This window comes from Falco cherrug, chromosome 3 (genome assembly GCF_023634085.1).
Source record: "Falco cherrug isolate bFalChe1 chromosome 3, bFalChe1.pri, whole genome shotgun sequence".
Classification (NCBI taxonomy): domain Eukaryota; kingdom Metazoa; phylum Chordata; class Aves; order Falconiformes; family Falconidae; genus Falco; species Falco cherrug.
The window spans coordinates 43,969,165-43,991,871 of NC_073699.1; the positions used below are offsets into that span (position 1 = coordinate 43,969,165).

At 42.1% G+C, this 22,707-nt stretch overlaps 1 protein-coding gene across 2 annotated transcripts in view; it reads right to left on the reverse strand.

The window, feature by feature from the left end:
* TRIM55 (tripartite motif containing 55) overlaps positions 1-22,707 on the reverse strand; it is a 39,857-nt gene that overhangs the window by 16,072 nt on the left and 1,078 nt on the right. Inside the window, exons 3-9 of one of the 2 annotated variants that reach the window (XM_055706257.1) lie at positions 14,915-15,080; positions 13,083-13,178; positions 8,846-9,079; positions 7,787-7,809; positions 7,563-7,687; positions 5,146-5,366; positions 2,964-3,251 (exon numbers count right to left, since the gene is read on the reverse strand). In XM_055706257.1, the coding sequence (XP_055562232.1) occupies positions 2,964-3,251; positions 5,146-5,366; positions 7,563-7,687; positions 7,787-7,809; positions 8,846-9,079; positions 13,083-13,178; positions 14,915-15,080 (1,153 nt within the window). The remainder of the gene's footprint in view (positions 1-2,963; positions 3,252-5,145; positions 5,367-7,562; positions 7,688-7,786; positions 7,810-8,845; positions 9,080-13,082; positions 13,179-14,914; positions 15,081-22,707) is intronic. The other variant, XM_055706258.1, reaches the window with a different exon arrangement.

Sequence of the window (22,707 nt, forward strand, 5' to 3'; positions counted from 1 at the left end):
TTGGTGTGAAAAGAACCTGAAAAGCAGTCCCCAGAATGTGGGGTGTGCTATGTGGGCTGGGGTGTGAGGGGACTCTCTCCATTCTCTCCATGGGGACCTCCGAGGAGCAGGGCTCAAGCCATCCTCCTGAGGGACCACCAGTGATTTGCTCATGGTGGGAATCCAGGCAGAAGGATTATTCAGTGGATTTTTCTTCCTGATGGCAACCATTACTCTCCAGATCTTCCTCCCCCATTTCTTGGACTGAACAAACTTGGGACTCTTCACATCTACTGTCAACCCACAGGTTCTCCATCCTGCTGGTCATCTGATCAGCAACTGAAATATAAGCCCATATATCTGAGGGAGTAAATGTCTCTTTTCATTTTGAACCAGGGAGATGCAATATTTAACCATGCAGGGGTAAGCTGAAGGGTGGCATTTCGAAGGTGCGAGAAAGAGATGTTTTAGGCAGATTGTAATTGTGAACTAGCATGATGTCTTTGGATGGGAAGAAAGGGAAAAAGTCCTTTAAAACCATGTAGGAACATCACCAGAGACACTATTTGAACTGTTAGTTAACGGTAAAATGAAATATTTCCTACCCATGAAAGTACAAATCATGTATTGAATCAGATTCCAAAGACGATGTAGTATGATAAGAAATGCCAAAAGTGATATGCAGAATGCTAACTCCTGTGAGAAAATAAGAAGAGTGCTTCACCAGTGTTGTCATAACATGAACTAGTCATTATCACTATGTTCAGTGAAAAAGCTGTTTCCACAGCACTTTTCCATAATATTCTTTAATTGGAGGAAGGGAGTAAAAACAGTGGTGTGAAGAACATCAGCCGGGGTTTTAGAAAAAATAAACAAATACGGCATTTCAGAATGGGTTGTGTCAAATCACATGCAGGAAAAAACAAAATTGATGTTCACAGACTTAAAAATGATCACTGCCACATGACAGCAGTCATTTTGCTTGTGACACAGACACATTTCAGCTCAGATCCGTAAATCTGACCATAGCATCATCTCACAGGATCACCCTTCCAAGCTTGGTCACTCTGCTTTTTCTGTTTTTCAGTATACTCTACACCTTTCTGCTTCCTGAGCTTTCCTATCCCTTCCTTTGTTTCCAGCTAAGGGGAAACCCCATACTCAGCTGCGGCCCCTGATCCTTCCTCCCTGCATCCCCAGAGCCACATGCTACTCTTCCCAGCATCCTCCTCCTCCCAAAATGTCAGTGTCGCTTGTGATCTGGGAAAACATTAAAACCTAGCACCCTCCAACTCACATGCCAACAGGAACCGACATCTTTTCCATGTGCCTGGTTTTACTCCTGGTACCCAACAATGAAGAGAGCAGAAGACCGCTGCTGTTTTTCACACAGTTGCCCACATCAAATGTTAGTTTTTCTTCTTTAATTAGGACCCAAGGAAGCAGAGCACAGTCAGGCAAGCTCCCAGGAAACCAACCCAATACAGATTTTACCTGCCTATAGTGAGGTTTGGCTGCCCAGTCATCAATGGAACTGACAGGAAGAAACAGCAGCAATAAATTTCACTGTGAATTTATTCTTTTTGCCAGCTCATTTGGAATATACTTAAGAAGACAAGGTTATAGCAGATTTGATAATTTTAAAGTATTTTTTAAATTCCACTCAAATATTCTCAAATCAAACCCTGACTTGAAAAACAGCTACTGAAATTTGGGGTCAAATGTTACTTTTGTTGAGACTGAAGTCAACAAGAATCCTTTCACCACCAAATTCCAGCGTCACTGACTACAGCCTCCAGCTAAAAAGTAAGTGCTCCTTCTATCATATCTGTACAAACTCTTTCTCCTGAACTTTTTCCACGCCATGTGATGGTTTATCATGGTAGGGCTGCTTATGTATGCTAAATGGTCAACTCCAACTTTAAAGGAACCGTCATGAAATACTTACTACCCACTTGTGCTTTTTCTCACACACATACATAATCTCCTCTCATCGCACACATACAGGTAATTGCTCTGTTAAAACATACGGCTTTAGCCTGTAAATCAGGTTGTTTTAATTTAGAGAATGCTGCTCATGGGCTGGTAGCCAGGCACTAGAGCAAGAGCTGGTGTAGTCTGCAAATCCTCCAGACACAGCAACCCCAGCTGTGTTCCTTGGATCTTTGACCCATGTGGAGTTTGTACACATATGCAGAAGAAGGGATATTCAAATTCACGTTATATGAACTCTAACATTGTAATTTTAAGGAAAACACTCTCCCATACTCAACACTTCAGTCTGTTATCCCATCATGATGCTGGTACTCTATCACAGGACTGGGATATATTATCTTCACACTGTCCTTTAATCAAGTCCCAAGAATCCTTGGAGGAAACTCTCTGCAACATTTCTGAACCCAGGAAATCACATTGCCTACTGAGAACCAGTCAAACACATAAGAAGGTTCTGGCTGTTTGCATAACTTCATGTTCACACGGGGAAGCGCTACACTCCAGATACAGTCACGGAGCTGCAGAAGGCAAAGCCAAGCCATAGCTGCTCAACCAGCAATGATAGGATGGCATGTGATGTACACAGGCTTTCAACAGGTGATAAGAACAATCTCATGCACGGGATTTGTCTGCAACTAATGCATGCAAATGTCTGATGTGCAGAGACATTGCCAGCCTCTCCAACAGCTCCTGAGCATGTGTGTGAGCAACTTGCACAACAGCTCGCACAAGCGAGGTGCACTGGCAGTTAAGCACAAGCCACCGTCAGCATGCTAACTCTGAAGCCAAAAAGTCAGCCTGTCACATATTGAAACTATTTCTAAATCCAGTGGATTTGTTGAAATGACATTTTATGCTGTTTCCGTATTTCTGAAATTATTCTTATTCTTTAGCATGCAGAGGAAAATTAAGACACATTTCCCTTAACAGTTGCTGATCCCGCCTTGCTGTGCATCACAGCCCTCTGCGGTGACTTCGGTAGCACTGACCTTGGACGTTGCTGCAGTGGCATTACTTTCCTTACCACTCCCCAGTGCACTCTCCTCAGTTGCTGCCGCTGATGGGGCTTCCGCCTTCTTTGCACTTGTTTCCAGAGAAACAGGAGGCCCTACTTTCCCCAACCCACTCACCGGGGTTGAGCTCAGATTGCTTGATTGCCGCGACTGAGCCTTATACCAGCTAGGGTAAAGCAAGGGGTCGATGGTTTCTGCTGTGGCCGGCACTTGAGTGTCAGACTCTGGGGTCTGTGGAGAACCACTTGGTGTCACAACATCATCCTTAATTAGGACAGATAAAAAGAAGAACAAGCAGAGTGCACTACGTTACCTTCCTGCCATAGCCACGTTGCTCTGCATACCATGTTTGCTATATCTCACAGCAAGGAGTAGATTTGTCCTAATATATGGTCCAAAAGAATTACAATCAAAATGTGAAGAAAAAGCAAGTATCATTTGGATAACACAGATATGGGAAAGAAATTAAGTTACCCAAAAAATGGAATAGGAGGGTAGAATTATCTAGGAAGGGAATGCTGACTAAGAAAGGAGTGAGCAAGCGGTTTCTTAGTTCAGATAAACAGCGAATTCAATCCTAAAAACATAAGAAATTCTGCATAAGACCCTCATGAACTGATACCAGCTATGAACGATAGGTGTAGGTACCTTCAAATGGCTTGTTGGGTTTTGGGTTAAGAACAACGCATTTGCCAATGAGTCTGTTGATATAAGCAGTCAGAATATGGGGAATACAAAGACACTGGAGAGAAACATTTGCCCACCAGCATTCCTATCGATGCTACAAGCCAAACACAGATAGATGCTCTGCCAGGAAGAGGAGCAGCCACCTGAACTGCACCTCTCTGCCTGCGTCAGGCTTTCATGGCTCACCCACAAGGTGCTTGCTACCACCACAGCATTTTGGCTTTGCTTTTCTTACACCAGAAGGCAAAAGCTGAAATACAGCTATCCCACACACTGCCACACCCACATGCCATGTCTGACTCCAATCTGACCACCTCCTAATGGCATTTTACAACGGCTACAGCAGCATGTTGTACACCTCCCATTTTAGCCTTAGAAGTGAGGGACTTCATGTTAGTGGGCCAGATTGCTTATGTCTAGTTCTTGTTTGCATAAAAAACTACATCAGTTTAGATAAGTTTGGTTAAGTCACTGCAAACCCTAAAAGACAAACTTTGGTTAAATTAATAAAGCCTGATTTAAGAGCATCTCCACACAACTGGTACAAACTCACCTATGCTTTTAAATCAAAGCAAGAATGAATCTATAGTATTTGTTTTCCCTTGTTTCAGGTGGTGAGCTTGCGACAATCAATAATACTTTATGTACTCTCTTGTTTTCATACTGGCCTCCCCAAATATCTTCACATTAGCCTTTAGGCACTCAGCAACCTCAGTGTGTAAAAGGACTCAATTGCATAAGAGGAGAAATTTTCTAAGTTAATTATACGTAAGGCCAGCTAAGTAGCACATGAAGCATATTTTCTATGTAGGTCTTTTAGAATATACGGCAATTATGGTCTCATGCTAACCACATTCCTTAAGAAAAAGTGCTGGCCTAAATTATTCATACCCTGCATCTGCTTGCTGCTAGGCTGTAAGAAGCAGCTTCTTCTCCTGTTTGGTGTATGATATTCCTGCATCCACCTAGATGATGTCCCTAGGATGATCAGAGCAGAAGAAGGAAAACACCATTCACAGATTAGAAGTATGATCTAAAAATTGGTGGTGGAAAGCTCACTAAATTCAGAGGGAATTCCAAATTCTCTTAGTATAAATATTTCAAAAACCATTTCATTCATAGTAATTAGTCTGAGTTAAATCACAGCAAGCACAACATCCATCATAACATGTTTAACTCCCAAACTGAATCTCTTTTATTTATATCTTATGGGTCCCATATATATCTCAATTTATCTAGCAGCATAATTTTTTGCCTATCAAGTGATATATACACAACTCAAGAGGACAGGGTACAGTTGTATATATAGGTACAAGGGCAATACACAATTTTGCTCTCCAGTGCATCGACTCCCTTAGCTGTGCTCCTGACATATGGTGCCTACAGGTCATGGAGAGCATTTTGCTGCTCTGCCAGGAAATGACCAGCATAGCCATAGCTGGCAGGGCAGGGGGCCATGGGGGGCACCTACCTGACCAGCCAGGGTGGTGGGTAGTGGCACCGGAGCAGGTTCAGCAGAGGGGTCTCCCGCTGTGCTCTGTGGTTCAGGGTCCTGCTGAGGTGGCTGTGGTGCTCTCTCAGCACCTTCCTCCTCCACCTCTTCCTCCTCCTCCTCTCCTGATGACTCTGTGTGGACTTCATCCAAATCTTCACCATCCACTGTCTCCTCCTCTTCCTCTTCACCCTCCTCCTCTGATAGGACACACATAAAAGGACAGGGCTGAGTGCCATGTGAAGATGGCTGCAGTTTTATGTAATTAAAAAGTCATTTACAATTGCATGGCAAAGCTACTGCTAATCTGCTGCCTGGCAGAGGATGCAGGCGGGGGGGGAGCGTTGGTGAGGAGCCTGATCTCACCAGCCTGGCTTGGGCACTGCTATGGAGCTGCCAGCAGGTGCTTCACAGCAAGGAGGTCACCAAACACACAGGCTTGTTAAAATCTTAAGCTGACCCTTTCCATGGGAAGGAGGACAGAAAGTTCTCCTCAGGGATGTGCAGCATGACCCTGCACTTTTGGGGGAGAGGATACCTGCTCTGGCACAATCTGCCAGAGAAAGGTCCCTCTTGCAATTTTAGGTTGTATGTTTGTTTCAAACACCATTGAAGTCATCATAATCAATCTTTACCAGGTCTGTGCTTTGCAATACATGACTGGAGGTTTGGGATACCAACCTCCCTAACACCAGACTGTCCAACTTTGTCAAACTGTCGCTTTTGCATTATCTGACACATGCTGTTGACAGCATTCATGGCTCGGCTCTTTTCCAGAGGGAGCTCTCTAACAATGCATTTTCTTTTGCATAATCATACTATTCATCCTCACAAACATCAGATGTTGTTCAAAGCCATCCTAGCACTACAAAGAAATAAACTTAGATGGATGCATTAACCCAAGCTCCAAATTGTCTGCGCGTTTTGCACAGGTTATGGCTCTGCCTGAGTATGTAGAATGAATGTAGATCTGCAAATTAAGAAACACCCTCATAATGGAGAGATGTTTTTGCAGGCAAATCCACTCCTATAAACAGAGTGCTGAACCTCTGCTTCCATGTCCCCTGGCTGGAGAGGACCTCATTGACTGTAGTAGGAGTTTCAAATGCAGGACTGAACTCCTGATTACCAAAGCTCTTGCTAATGCCTTGTCCCCAAGAGGTGGGGGTCACATTCCCTGTCACATGGTGGTGGTGGTGGTGGTGTGTCCAGAGCATGAGGTCGTGACCTTGGCAGATGCATGTGTGTGGCAGGGATGTGGCAGCTGTGGCTGATCAGAGGGATGAACTGGGCATGAGGCTGTGAGTAGGGATTGTTCCTCCCAGGACAAATCCCTGGAAGTTCATGGCCATGCAAGATGGCACCTGCTCCTCTGCTGCTGACTGGTGCAACAGCTGCTGTCCTGCTACATGGACCCCTGTGCCAAGTACAGCTAGTCCATGGATTCTAACCTACAGACCAAGATCTGCACAGCAGGTACACAGGGTCCCATGCAGGGAGCAGCCACGCACTCTGAAGTTAGTGCAAGTCGTGGCAGGGGGTTACATGATGCGTGGCATCTGCATGAGACTTAACTGGGCTGATAAAGGTCAATGTAAGTGTATCAGCAGGATCCAATGCTAGCAAGAAAATTAGAGACATCCAGATGACTATTACTGGTGCCTGTTAATAGGAGACATCTGATTTGAAACATTTATTTTCATTAACTTCTTGTGGCTTCTTTTGTAAGGTAAAGCATAGGTGAACCTAGATTTCAGGCTACTTTGATAAATGCAGAATTACAACTTCACATTATTATAAAGACATATTAAGCATGTTTAGTCATGACATCATGACTAATGTCATGACATCATGACTAATGACATGACACGAGATGTTAAATGTATGAAAGATGATGACAATTTTTTCTTCCCTCTATAACTCTGTGATCTTCAATTTTGATTATATTTCTGTTATAGTTCTCAATTTTTATAATAGCTTAAAAATGTATCTTTTGTTAGTACTTCTTTTAGTAATAAACATTCTATTTTTTTAATGACTTTGTAGAGCAGACAGGTCATACAATAATGATATCTTTTAGGGAAAAAAGGACTTTATAGAAAGAGATAAAAAATTAATTTTGTGGTCCTTTCACATGAGGAGTCAGTAAAAATCCATGAGCTTAGGAAAGTGTTGAGGTGAGGCCACGTAAAAGGTAAGATTAATGGTGGAAACAGGTTATGTGATTTTTTAACTGTGATAGATTTTTGCTTTTGATTACAATTGAATCAAAATAGTCTAGTTACACTTTGGGATGGAGATAAATATCTGATTCAAGTTTTCCTACACAGTATCATCATGTAAATCACACACAGCTGCAATTTAAGATTGCAATTCATGTGAAATAAATTACGTACCTCTGTCAAAATCAATTGCTCGTATTATTTTTTCTTCTCTACTTAGGTTTACTGTGAATTGGTTCATGTTTTCATACCCATCCTCTATTTTTTCCATTTGGAATCCTTTAGATGCTTCAGTAATTCTAAAACAGACAGATTGGTTATTGGCATTTGAATTTCCAGATAAATTTATAATTTGTAATTCATTATAAAGATCAAGAGTCTCATGTTTAAATACTTACTTTTGTAGTAATGTTTTGGCATTCTGTGAAAACAAAAAGGAAATAACTGACTTCTTAAATGGTTCCATTTTTTTCAGAGATTTTATACATTGAGATCTAATTCTTACACTGGCTGCTTCTAAACGCACTAATAATGGATCTCAGAAATGACAGCCATGAGATCTATGAATGAGATCAAATTTGGATGGTAATTAGAATACAGCTGGGTAAACCTTTTAGTTCACTGAAGACTTTTTAATTAAAATCTGAATATGATGAGAAATACGTACAATTTCTACAAAAATGAAATGGAAATATTTTTGCTCTTTTTTGTGTGTGTTTGTGGTGAAAAGCAATTGTTCCGTTACCATCTTTAGTCACAGTAACTACATCTTTGACTATCCATAAGGGTATACTTCTGGAGCCACAAAATTTTATTTGTCTGGAAAGAATATTGTGCTCTTCAAAGGCAATTATTTGAGGGATTTTTTTTTTTTTTTGTACAAAACACTGTTTCAGCCTTTACTATAGAGGAATTGTAAACCTGCAGGACAGAAATTCTACACCAGTGAATTCACTGGATGGGCTGTTAATGGTTTCCTAATCAGTTCTCCTAAGTTTACAGAAAGAAAGCAGAAATAACAAAAAATAAAGTAAAGGCATAAAAATCTGACTTAGAACATACATATTTAATTCTTGGAAAGTTAATCACTCTGTCAATATGCAAATGAAACCTATAACTCACAGAAGTTCATATACATATATGTATTATAGTGGTGGGAAAATAAAGATATGTAGGAAAATGTTAAAATTCCTGTTTCTTCTTTGGGGACTAGAAATTCATTCACAGAATAGTATACTTTGGTGCAAATAGCATATACTCACATTCATGGTTTGGATACTATTCACAAGAAGACTAGCCATTTGTCTGTGCTGATGCAAGTGTTTAAAAAATGAGTTTGTATAAATGTTCACTCAAAGATGACCAAACTCTGAATGTGCCTAAAATTAAGAAATGCTTAAATAGTATTTCAATAAACCCATCATTCTTTTTTCTATCTCTGCTTATAGACTTCATACCTGCAAAAACACAGCCATTTCTGGTTCTTCCATGAACTGAATTCCTGATTCAACAAGCTTTGACACAGCTTCCAAATGGTCTGCATACTTCTTTATCAGGGAGCGGACATGTTCCAGTTTCTCCTCTTGGGTTCTAGTAATTATTTGTGTCATCTCATTTTTTCTTTCTTCCAGTACAGAATACAGATAATCAAATTTTTCACACAGCTGCTCTTTCTGTCGTCTGCAGCATTCCTGTGAAACATTTGGTTTATGTTAAACATGTTGTGTTCTTAAAAAGAGATTTGATTTTCACAGTTACTTGGAAGCATTTTCGTCAGAGAAATTCCTCTTTCTGAACAGTGCAAAGGATTCTGAATGACCCTGGAGACTTTTATAACTTTCAAACAAAAGTTTAAAAACTGCTCTCAGACTGAGTTTCAAGCCACAGAAAGCTCCCAAACAGGTCATTGTATAATTTGTCAGTCTGATAAAAAATTTTAAAAGGTATTTATGATGTCTGTAGTGATACATTGAAGTCTGCAGAAAAAGTAAAAACCCCCACATATTAGCAGCTGCGTTCATTTACATGAACAGAATGGTTTTTAATGGAGCAATCATCTCAAACTGGCTCTGGAGAAATTTCTTTTTTCTACCAGAGAACCTGGAACTGTCCTGGATGGGCTTGATTTTCACATATGCCCTCTTAGACTCTATTTTGACAGTCGGCGTCCATTATATTCCATTTACTGTGCACTGAAGGAGGTAGAGGTACCACAAACAAAATGGTGTGTGACAAAAGCACAAAGACAAGAAGGAGGAATCAGGTTCCAACCCCTACCTTCAGGCAATGGTTTTCACATCATTTTTGAGACACTTTTATTGTCCTTCCAACCAGATAACACAGCATATTTCACTAGGTAAGGAGGATGGGTTTGATGACTGCTTCATTGAGCGCTCTCTAACAAGAACACATTGCGTTTGCAAGAGAGGATTTATGAAGAGGAAATTTGAGATAGGTTATCTATAATGTCTGAGGTCTACCAAACAGAAGTACCTGAGTCATCTGTGTGCCCCAGGGCACACAGATGGGCATAACCTTATTGTGGTTATATCTGCTTGTGGATAGTCGTGATTATTTAAATCTCTTTCCTAGGAACTGAGGCTGAATCAATTCCTCATCTTCATCCCTGGAGGCATGATGCTGAGATCCTGGCAGCACAGGATTATTAACAGTCTCACAGTACTTTTGGAAGTGATAAGACTGATTATTCATAGCACTTGGCCAGAGAGAATCCCACTTTTTTCTTGACTTTCAGCCAGATTTTTTTCCTCCCAGTGGTGACAGTCTGCTCTGTATCATACAAAGGAGAAAGCCTTTCAGAGATGGATGTGTGGCCAAAAATCACTGTGTTGAGAGGTGGGGAGCAAATACAGATCTTGTTGCACTGTCTCAAGTATCCACCTCTGCTTCCCGATGAGGAAGACTAGGCTAAACAGGCACTCCTAATTTAAAACTCCTTGCAATGGAGCAGGCTTGTCCTGCTTTTCTGGAGGTCCTTGCCACTTCCCAGAAATTCCTGATTAGTGAATTATAGGGTGGGGATAAGGAAGCTTTCACACAAACTGAGTCACAGTTCCTGGGTGTCTTTCTGTTGTTCAGATCTCAAATTATCTTCCTCTCCTCTTTCACCTATCTAGCTCTCCTCTTCCACTCTTTTCTTCCTTTTTCACCTTTTCTCCTAGCTTTCTCCCAGTGTTTCCTGCACTCCTGCTTGCTCCGGACTCCTCTGCAGTTTAGTCTACAATGACCTCCTCTAAAATATCATTCAGATCACTTGTAAAACAGTCTTAATTTCAAGACAGGTGTGTGCTATCTTTGCTATTTGACACAGGACAAGCATTAGTAGAAGAAGGGCCAAAAGAGTGACAGCAGGGTGCCCTGAGAGATCCTTCCCTATCTTTGTGCTCTAATATATAATATTTCCTGCCACCAGCAGGTATTACAGAGCTGTAAACCTCAAGAGTGAGAGTGCAAAACAGGTTCCTAATTGCAAATGATGAAATATTTCTGAAATATTCTCCTTCTGTATAAAATGTTCCCATACAAGGTCTCTGCCTGATGGAATTACCCTAATCAGATTCTGCATAATGAGAAAGGTTAATAAATACATGAGTTTTCATTCTAAAAAGTTCTCAGTCTTTTTGTTTTTTTTAAAGCACTGCTACAGAAAAAAAAAAAAAAAAGAGGAGGCCTTGCCACTGAGCATGAGTTTTGCTGCTTGTTCTGAAGTATCTGTATTGACTGGCCTACGTTATTAGCATTTGAAAGAAACATTGTAATTTCTTTTCCTTCATTATTTGACTCACATTGTTTACAAGACTAAACAGTACTTAGTGATTTATTATCGTTTTCCAGTATTTCGCGTTTTATATTCCTTTTCTTATTTTCAGTATAATATGTGAATTTTGTCTACCTTTCAATCAGTTAAAAGCCATACGATTATTAATCAATTTTTTTGTTTGGTTTTCTGCTTTTTAGGGTTGGATAGGAGCAATAGCTACATTTAGAACTGTAGGCTATTGTTTATTCCAGCTCAAAGGAAAACGATCATGTTATTTTCTACTAAAGCAGATATTTATTGTTCTCTGCAAAGTGTTAAGCAGAGAGAAGAGACCATCCTAGGTTATAAGTGTTATTTCCATGTGTGCACATTTCTCAGCTCCAGCTGCAGCTTTTCATCTTCAAGGACAAACTGATGCCAATTCATACAAAGCTCTTGAATGGTAGGAAATGTGTCAAATTGCTTGAAATGTAACATGGAAGTGCCAAGGTATGGTCTAAGATCTATTTTCTGCATTCTTTGACTTAAAAGGTGAAAAGCCCATTAAAACATCTGAAGGTAAAATGGCTGCACTTTCTTTGGCTTTTGAGTTTAAAGGTTGGACTTTAAACTGAGTGGATGACTGAGGAAGCAAGCTAGTTTCAGAAACCGTTGTATTTGTGAAGGTATTTTTAGCACAATGTTTTCTTCATACTTCAGACTAGACGTTTGAAGTTTTGTTTCTGGTTCAGCTAGTTCAACTTAAATGAGTAGAAGCTTTTGCTTTTGTATCATTCAAATTTCTGCAGTTAACCTACTTGAAAGGCTTGTTTCTGTCTGCAAAGCCCTGATAGCAGCCAATTTCATCATTGCAATGTGAAGGCTTCCTGACTACAAAGTTCTGACTGCTACTAACATGCTCTCTCATTTACTTGGGATAATGGTTTTATGTTCTTTAAGCCAAATTTGGACATTTTCTGCTTTTTCTTGCTCTGAGGAAATAGGAGCCTTAGGCAATTGTGTACGTAGACTGTGGAATCAATTTTCCTTACCAATTAGAATATATACATCTTGGATTAATGTCTTTTTCTGTGCTGTTTCTCTTTTCTGCTCCGGCTCTGAAGGGTCAATATAATTCTAATTGGGCTGAAAGGGATGCGACTCCTTCACTAGATGCTTCATCAAACTCTGATCATAAAATCAATTCATATGAGCTCCTTTCAGCCTATTGCTCTGTGAGGTTCAAATTGGTCAGAGATGGTATTTATATTTGCTTTGCTGGTACAAGCCTCTTGAAAGAAACGAAAGCCACTTCTGCTATCGAATGCCACAAAACTAATACCAGCTTTGTCAGAGCAAGAACTTTACCAGACAATCCAGTAAGCACCAAACAAGACTCCTTAAAGGACAACATAAGTACATTAAAAAATTACTTCTTGTGCACAAGGCAAAACAACCAAATACAGAGCTCGCTGACATACCTGGGAGCTGCACTGTGGCTACGCTGTGGCTGAGACTAAGGCTCTGCACACAGGACCAGTCAGGCTTTAGACAAGTACTGGTCTTTTACAGCTCTAGAACCTGATCTTAGATGTTAAATGAGCTGGGAGTTGATGGCATTTTGTTGGATTTGCTTTAATTTCAGTGATATCCTATGTTACTAAGAATGCTTAGCAAGATGTGCTGACACGGGTTATCCTTACTCTTTGTTCTCAACCACATGGCCAATGTTAGAGGCACGGTGCCAAGCAGGACATATTCTTTGGTTGAGGCTGTACAGCTGATATTGTACAAAGCCACAGGTAATGGTTTAGCGCTAAATGATGTAGGAATGCATTTGGGTAAAGTGAGGTCTGTTAAAGAATGATTATTACCAGCAGTCCAAAGATGCGACTTCACACTGAAATAACTGCATTGAAAGAGGTGGTACCTACCTCAACTGTCTTGCAGGTCTCCTCCAGCTGTGTGACTATCCCTTGCACTCTGTCATTGCTCCCCACCAGGACTGCAATGCCATCACTCAGCTCGGACTAGACGTAATGAGAGAGTAAGCAGGAGGGTGTTAGTGTTAGACACCATCCCACTTTCAGGGTGGCACATCTAACAGTGAGGAGCAGGAGGTGAATGAGCCGTACCAGGGTATTAGCTCTTCTTTCCACCAGAACCAAGGAGAATCGGAGCTTTACCTGTCCCCAAACCACCTGCTTGCTAGTACTTTAGCATTTGTTTCTTCTCCCAAAACACTATGACAACACTGACATTTTTGAAACTTTTAATGGAGAAGAAACGGTAGTTTGGAAAGGAGGAAACACTTTGCTCTAGGAGGCTTTTCTAGGTGCTTTTGTCTGAAGTGCTGTTTCAATAGCCCCAAAATATTCACTTTGGATTTCTTGAGAGAAAAGACACTATCTCTGGAGGATTTTTTTTTTAGTGTCTGGGTCTAGCCATGCCACTGTGATATTTCCCTGAGGACTGTAGCTTTTGGCCTTGGAATGGGGAAGAGGTGGCCCATGGACCTGGAGGTACCAGGGCACTGCAGAGCTCCTGGAGTGAGGGCAGTGGGGCTGGGGCTGTGGTGAGAGGGAAAGGGAGAAAAGGAGAAGATGGAGGCTGAGCCATTGCCATGAGAGAAATGAGTGGAAGAAGGGAACAGCCTGAGTGTGGGAATGGGCATGACTGTGAGGTATCCTTAGAAGATGAGAGACAGAGAAGCTAGTCCCTAGGGAACTTGGTGAGGGTGCTGGGGAGGGCGAGGTGCCCTTGGCACACTGCTGTAGTGACAGAAGCAACCATGTCTGTGGCCTCCACAGCTTTGTAAAGGATTCTTTGAAGCACGCATCCTGCAGCCTCCAGGTTACACCTCCAGTCTTGGGTGTGACATCCCCTTTCCAAGGTCCTCTGGGAAGGAAATCACTGCTTACAAATCTCCATGCAAAGGGAGTGATGGAGGGGCATGGATTCAGTGCAAGAAAATTCTCCCCCTTCTCCCTCCTTTTCTGATTGAAAAGGATGTTTGTAACCACTTTCCTAAAGCGACTTCTCATTTGTAGTTTCCACACACAAGCATCTGTGTGACAACGTTGGAGGCTGGGATTGCAAACTTGGCCTGTCTGATTGCTTGCCCCACTGGGGCCCTCCAGAAAAATGAGCTGTTTATCTCAGGAGGATAACCCAGTGAGTCAGGCTTTAAATTAATACTGTATTAAAAATAAACAAGTCTTTTACTGGTGACAGCAAGGGCAGAGGATGTTAGGTACATCCTGTGCTGCCAGCTATTGAATATTCCTGCATTCACTTGGAAGAGGAGGTTTTTCACTTAACTTTTCTTAAAAATGGGATGCTTAAAAGCAAAAGTGTCTGATAGATAACTATTTGATTTGTAATGATCTGTTGTCTTTCCATTTCATGTGTTGAAAATCACATTTGTTTTTCTGACCTAAAAGTACTGAAAAAAAGGAGATTAGGAACCTCAAAAGAGAGATCCTCAGCTTCACATCAAATCATCTAAAATATTTACTCACTATACTAACAAAAATTGGGTAATAGTTCTGTTCTCTGTAATAGGTCTCTGTGTGATCTCTCATAAATTTATTTTCCCATGTTTCTAAACAGTTCCTACAGATTCATGTGGGCCTTTCACTCACACGCAGGAATGGCAAAGGCACCCCAGGCCCCTTTGGAAACCTGCAGGAAGCCCATGGGAATACTCTCCTGCTGATGGTCCTGTCCGTTGCTGGGAAGACCATGAAAAACAAAAAATATTTACCTTCTGTTGCTGGTAAACGTTTGTAAGAGGAGCGACTTGACAGTCTTTGTGGGCACCAAAGACTTTGCACAAGGAGCAGGTGGGCATTTCACAGTTCAAACAATAGATATTAATTCTCTCATCTTCGTGCTCTTCGCACATTGGCTGGTCACACTTCCTTTCAGGCCTGCAAAAGAAAATGAGTTTTTAAAACAGACTTGGTGCTCATGGGTTCCTGATGACAACATGTAGGGTATCAGCGTGAAATACAGCACGTTCGTATAGCAGTGTCCGTGGCTGACCTGAATACGCAGCACAGACTTAAACCTGCCAAAGAGTGACTAAATAGACAGCGGCACCACTTAGTGTCCTGACACAACAGGGTGTGAAGACAGTATAGCAACATGACTTCATATGGGGATTCCAGCTAGCAGTGTGACTGAACTCTTGCTCATATTTTAAAATGTAAATAACCTCACTAAGATTCATCTCAGGCTACTTGTGTGCTTTAATTAGCATGTTATCTAACATCTGTCTGAAATAGGAAACATATGTAATTTCTTTCAGGTTCACCACTGAGGCACCTGGCTTTAATGTAGCCAAGCTCTTATGCAGGGGCCTAATTTGAAGCAAGAGTTGTAGGTATTGATGGACCTTTATGCCCTTAACTCTGTATCTCTGCTGACGAGCTTTGTGAGGCCCAAGTCAGGACTGTCAATATCAAACAGGACGAGGTCTTTATGGCTTTGACACTAGGCCAGCAACCAAAACAAGGTCTCACATGAATTAACTTTAGCTGGGTGGCATGTGTGTAGCTTGCACAGTGTCAGACTTTTTAACAGTAGATGACTTGATTGCACCTACCACAAAAAGCATGGGTTGCACAAGAAGCGCTCCTCTCCTATGCAAAGCCAGGAGCTATCACTAGACTGTAGTTCGGTCCTGATATCTTCACCAAAATGACTTAGCCATACACACACAAGTCAATCCCTGCTATTTTAGGAACTAATTTAGTTGTAGCTTCCTTTAAATGAGACAGTTACTTAAGTGACATTCCTGGTGTAAGTGAAAGCTCTGATCCAGTCCGCATAGGCAGGCTGATGCTTTTCTGAGCCCACACTTCAGGCTTAGCACCCTGAGCACATCTGTGGCAAGCACATGACTGGTGAGGATGTGGTGCCAGATGACAGGGTCAGTAGATTGTTTTTTTTATTCCTACTATGTTTTTTTTTACTCCTACACACTCCTACTGTAGCAACATTAAATATTTCCAATGTAAGCCATTATCCCCTTCTGCTACCGTTTGGAAGGAGAACTATGACTTACCTGTAGCAAGTGGGGCAGTGGCATCATAGAAATATATCTTTTTATCATTAGAAAATATTTTCCAAAACTACAGAATTTAATAGAATTACATGGAAATATTTTATTAAAAGCCGTTCTACAGAGCTCTGTAGTAAGGAGTCATTCTATTCAGGTTTTAAAATGTATGAAAAAGTCCTTATCTTAGATTACGTTACAGTAGAATTTTTCCATACAGTTTGGTAGAGTGGACATGGTGTTTACTTTTTAATAACAAAGTACAGGTTTTCTCTTCTGAAAGGAATGGAATGTGATCAATTAGATGCATTTAAAGAAAGATCAAGCAACAAACAAAATGTCTCATGCATTCATATTTTTTAATTTCAAGAGGGCACTGGAATTTAAAGGGATCATAATGAAAATCTGTAGTCTGCAATATAACACAATATACTGGAATAAAACAAGACGGACACTTCTGAAGGAAGCTTGTGTCATACAGGTCAGATTTCTAACACACATTTACATAAGGGACTCCAATGGTAGTCAAAAGAGGTGTGTCTCCATTGTAAAAAAAGCTTTACGTTGTTTGCAGATGACTGCAAACAGCCCCTAATACATTCATGTGATAGTGCACCGTTGGGAGGGCCTACATGTGAAGGCAGTAACAGACAATGAATGTCAAAGTGATTAATTAAGCTTGAAATAGCTGCTCTTTATGCAAATATTTACAAGACCAGAACTAGAAACTACGAGGATGTTATTTGACACTGGAATGGTGCTGCTAGCATGAAAAACACATTGTGCAGGGCAAAAAGGCGACAGTGTCAAGCAAGTTCAGCCAGAAGCAGCCAACCTTCAAAGGTGCCGCAAAGAGCTGGAAGAAACCTGGCAGAACTCCTTGAACTAGTGGGGCCCTGGAGACAGCGACAGAAGACTAGAAGTAAACAGATCTACAGCCTCCTTTCTAGGCTGTGCAAAAGGAGAGGTTTTTAGCACAACATTCCCTGACTTTAGAAGCAATCCTCTGGGTCTATATTGGTGTAGCAAAGGCCAAAATACAACCACTAAGTTCAAAACGGCGGCTGCTCCTGAAACAGGATATTAAAGAGCAGCCGATAGGAAAATGGCAGTATGGCTTTAGTAGAAGAAAACATTGATCACAGATGTGCTTGTGACCAAAGAAGCAGCAGGTTGCTGAAATGGCCTAACAGCTTTGTGCTCTCATTGTCTGACTGCTTTTTGAGATGCTAAGCCTGTGTTTGACTGCTACAGGCTTATTCTTTTGTGTTAAAGCCAGGTTTGGACCTCAATGTGCAGTGTGTTGTGCATGTTTTATGGAGAGGAGGATTCTCAGCACTGGTGAGGCCACACCTGGAGTACTGGGTTCAGTTCTGGGCTCAGCAGTACAAGAGAGACATGGACATACTGGAAAGAGCCCAGCAAAGGACTCTGAAGACGATTAAGGGTCTAGAGCATCTGTCCTGTGGAGAAAAGCTGAGGGAGCTGGGACTTTCATCCTGGGTAAGAGAAGGTTCAGAGAGATCTTAACAATGACCTTGATCTTCTCAGTACCTTCAGGTATCTAAGTACCTGAATGGAGGGTGTAATGAGGATGGTGCCAGGCTCTTTTCAATGGTGCCCGGTGACATAATCAGAGGCAATGGGCATAGGTTAAAACAGAGGAGGTTCCTTCAATATCAGGAAACGTTTTTTCGCTGTGAGCATGACTGAGCGAGCACTGGTACAGGTTGCCCAGAGAGGTTGTGGAGTCTCCTTTCTTGGAGATACTCAAAAGCCATCTGGACATGCTCCTGGGCAACCAGCTCTGGGTGACCCTGCTTGAACAGTGGTGTTGGACCAGATGACCTCCAGAGTTCCCATCCAATCTCACCCATTCTGTGATTCTGTGATTTAGTGATGAAATGCAAAGTTGCTGGGCACATAAAGGAGCACACTTTAATTAATGAAAAAGTAAGACCTTAGGAAAACTGCTGTTTAGTTAGAAGGCATGTTTTCCTTAGGATTTTTACAAATCCAAAAAGTGTCTACTGAAATAATATATCCAACTTTGATAGTGTTTTTACTGAGGACCCTAATATAGCTGTAGCCCTTCCTGTACCGTCACATCACCTAGTGCCTGCATCTGGTCAGAGAGAATCTGTGTGACTGTGTAAGGCACAGTCAGATCATTAGTGAAGATATTGAACTGTATTGGCCCCAGTATCAATCTTGGGCATACATCACTGATGACTGGCTTCCACCTGCCTTCACACTGCTCACTATGACCCTTTGAGTCTGGCAGTTCAGCCAGTTTTCAGTCCACTGTACACTGTCTACTCTAGACCTTATTTCATCAGTTTGTCAATAAAGATGTTACAGGAGACAGTGTTGAAAATCTAGATAAACAACATCCACTGCTCTCCTCTCATTTGCTGAGTTGTCTCATTATATAAGGCTACCAGGTTGTTCAGGCTGATTTCCCCTTCATAAATCCATGCTGACTATTTCTAATCACCTTTTCATCTTTCATACGTTCGAAAACGTCTTCCAGGAGGGTTTGCTTGAACAGCCTCCCAGGGACAAGTGTGAGGATGACCAGTGTGAGGATGACCAGCCCTTAGTTCCCTGGATTCTCCTTCCTGCACATCTTGAAGATTGGAGTAACATTTGCTTTCTTCCAGTCCAGTCCTCAGCAATCTATCCTGATTATCACAGCTTTCCAGAGATTATTGAGTGGCCTTGCAATGACATCAGCAGCTCCCTCACCACTCATGGGTGCCTCCCATCAGGGTGTCCAGTTCTTTTTAATGTTCTCTAAACTTGATCCCTCTCCACCGAGGGTAAGTTTTCCTTGCTTTAGACTTTCCCATTGGTCTTGGGGACCTGGGACTGATCTTTCCAGAAAAGACTGAGGTGAAGAAGGCATTGAGTACTTGGCCTTTTCTCTGCCCTTTGTCACAGGAGCCCCGGCTCTGTTTAGCAGTGGACCGACATTTTCCCTGATTTTTCTCTTGCTGCTGATTTACCTGTAGAAGCTCTTCTTAATAGCCTTCATGTCCCTCACCAGATTCAGTTCCAGGTGGGCTTTGACTTCCTGAACCCCATCTGTACATGTTTGGACAGTGTCTCAAAATATTCCTGAGTCACCTGTCTACCTTCTTTTTGCTTCTATTTTAATGTTTTATTTTGATCAGGAGCCCCCTGTTAATCAATTCAGATATCCTGCCACCATTGTTTGAGTTCCTGTATGTGGGGACAGACCATTCTTGAGCTTGGAGGAGGTGGTCCTTGAAAATCAACCACAATGATGTACTCTCCCAAAAGCAGTGAAAAACCCATCAACACTCAGGGTAGAAATGGGGCTTGAAAAATGAGAAGATCATAACAGTTCATATTGACATAGAGATTCTCGCAGCTCCATTAACACTAGTACTATCTTGAATGCTTGGCCCAGGAAAGCCATTGGTACAGGTGAGCTTGGGGCTTTGTCTCCATGGGGAGTTGGAGAAGATCCAGGTGATCTCTCTCATCTCTTTTTCTGCAAAATCTGTGGCGCTTCTCCTGCAGCTCCCTTGCTCTGCAACATGTGGGCAGGGATCCCATCTGCCTGGCCAGCTCATTTGAGATCCCCAGGCATACCTGAAGCCCATCCTGGAGAGCCAGGTCTTCCCTTGGGAGCTCCAGCTGAGGCTTCTGAGGTGTCAGGGATAGCTGCTCCTGGCAGTGCTGGCTACCCTGTCGCAGAGCCCATGCACACTTCTCTCAGCACATCACCTGGTCTCTGCTGTGCGTGCTGCTGCACACACTGCTCTGTCTGTGCTTGGGCTGCAGGGATTGCCTGTGCCCAGGGCTCTCCCTGGTAGGTGCAAGGCAGAAAGAATGCTCAACCCGCCCTGATCTGGATTCAGCTGGTAACAAAGCCCAAAACACCTATTGATCAGAAATAGCTGGCCGAGCTCATTAGAGGCTGCCAGAACTTGTGAGAAGCCACAGCCTCTTGCTGCTACCCTTTCCTGGTGGCAGCAGGCACCCTGATGAGCCTTGGATATTTCAGGTAATCAGTGACCTAGAGACTTTCAAAGACTGGTTTAATTTTTTAGCCAACTCTATTTTCACTGGGTTCAGTCCTTCAAAGCTTTGTCAGAGCCACATCCTGCTTGAAGATTTCTTTCCTTGTGTTGCTAATAGAGTCTAAATTGGGCAACAGGCTACGTTGCCATCAGCTGGAATTTGATGAGCAATGGATGTGACTATATGGTGGGTTTTTTAGTAATAGGAGGGCATGTGAGGGCTTGGGCAGAGCCTCCCAACCCCATGGCCCAGCTCCTGCCCCAGCTTTTATTTTTAAAACCACAATTCCTTAATACATGTAAAAACTCAAATTTAAAAAAAATATTTTTGAAATAAATTATTTTTGTCCAAGCAGGAGGCAAAGCTTGCTCCCTAGCTAAATTCCCCTCAATCTCCTTAGTTCATGTGAAATGCAGCGGGGAGCTGGCGTCATTCTGGCACACACTGTTATGGTAAATTATACCCACAGGAAGACTTGAGGGGAAGAGGCTCCTAGTTAGAAATCACAGGTACTGCCAGTTTGAAGGGTTGTCTTGGGAAGAAACAAGGAGGCAAAGGTCACATCTCACCCTTCCTCTTACGTGCCTCTGACAGGCCCCAGCCCTCAGTTTAGTAGAGACTGGTACAAAAGGAAGAGTTGGAGAAGGCCTGATTTCCCTTGACTTTTTGGTTTTGGTGGGACAGCACAGGGTAAAACCATGGCTGATCTTGCTCATGCTCTCATGGAAGCCTGAGGTATGTTAGGTGGAGAGAGATAAGGAGCTGAGGCCTACAAAGTGGCAAATAGCTTAGATAACGTTGCTATGCATTGCTGCTGCTATGTAACCCTGAGGATAACTTTCATTCTAAGGACATATAAAAAAGTTAATTAAACACCTTAACAAACTAAATAAACCTTCTGGACAAATATATAAGGAAAAATATGTTCATATTTGTATTTTTTCCTATTCTCCCTTTTTATTCATCATGTGTTTTACTTCTATGGAATTCCAAAAAAATTTACTAAATCTCTTACAGTTCTGTTGAATTTTGTTCCACTTGCCCATGAAGTTACATGGGAAAAGGAGCTGCATTTCTTTGTTTTTTAAGTTAAATTTAACTGTGAGCTGAAAACAAACCCAGACCAAGAAAGACATGAGGTCACACATGTCCAGCTTATTTGGTGAAAGCAAAGTCCACCACCATAGCTTTGCTGAGTAATTTCCTCCAAGCTTTTCCTGACTAAAATAATATTTGGGTATCAATGACACACACAAGGGTAGCTGACCTTCCCTTGGCACTGAGCGCAAAGGACAGCAGAAAGGACAATTTTAAGCCAACTTTGTGCTCTCCGATGCTTTGGAGCTCCAACCTATGCCCAGCTACAGCTGTCCCCAAAGGGATTCAAACAACGAGGAATAACCAAAGCCACCATCGGGCTCTGAAATGTTGTCTTTGTTGGTGACTGTCCTCCTCTGCCAGAAGGGGGGAGAAATGCCCTAAGCCAATCCAGGCACTGGGCTCGAAAGTTTGTGTCCAGCTGCTCTAGCAATACCATCTCAGTGTCCCTGCAAAACCCAGCTCCTTGTTGGGTTGGGATGGGGAGACTGTCAGTGAGCATGACCAGGATTACACCTTCTTTCAGGTGTACAAAACACCTTGCCATGCAAAACCGGCCCTACAGATCCAGGCGGGTGACAAAAGGCAGCTTCCCTGGGTGAGAGCTGCTTGCTTGGTGGCCTGGGGCCAGGCTTAGCTTCCCCCTACTAAGTTCCCCATGGTGATACCATTCCTCTGACCCATCCCAGAGAAGGACAAAATACAATGCAACATTTTTCTATTGCTGGATCCATTACCCATCCAACTAAGGCAAAAAACATTCAGGAGTAATCTCACTTTTCAGGATTAACCCATTCCTCAGCACTGATACGTATTATTTCTGACAATTCCTTCTCTTTTAGGGAGTCCTAAGTAAGACTTGATTTCATGAGTTCACATCCCAAGGTGACAGGAATGAAGATATTTTTTTTATTGAGTTTTAATTTGACATTGTGATGCAGGGTATTTTCTCTGTGAAATTCAGGCTGCTTCTTGTTTGCACTGTCTGTCCCTCAGGATTTTCTACCATGATTTGAAATTTCTTTCCCTTCTTTAGCATAAGAACAGACAGGTTAAAGACAAGTAAGAATTGACTGAACTCTTTTTAAAACAAACTATGTGAACCTAGCTACTTTTTCCTTATTCACGTGAGTAGCCATGCTGACCTCAAGGGCTTTGCTTGCAGGGGTGAGTGTTGCTCATGTGAATCAGCACAGCACAATCCTCTGCTGTAAGTGGAAGCAGGGAAATTCAGCATCTGTTTGGTTATGGTTTTCTGTGCTCAGCAAGAGCTGACTTCATTGCACAGCACACAGATAGGCATGCATGGCAGCACGATCCCTTTCCGCATTTCCAAGAAATAA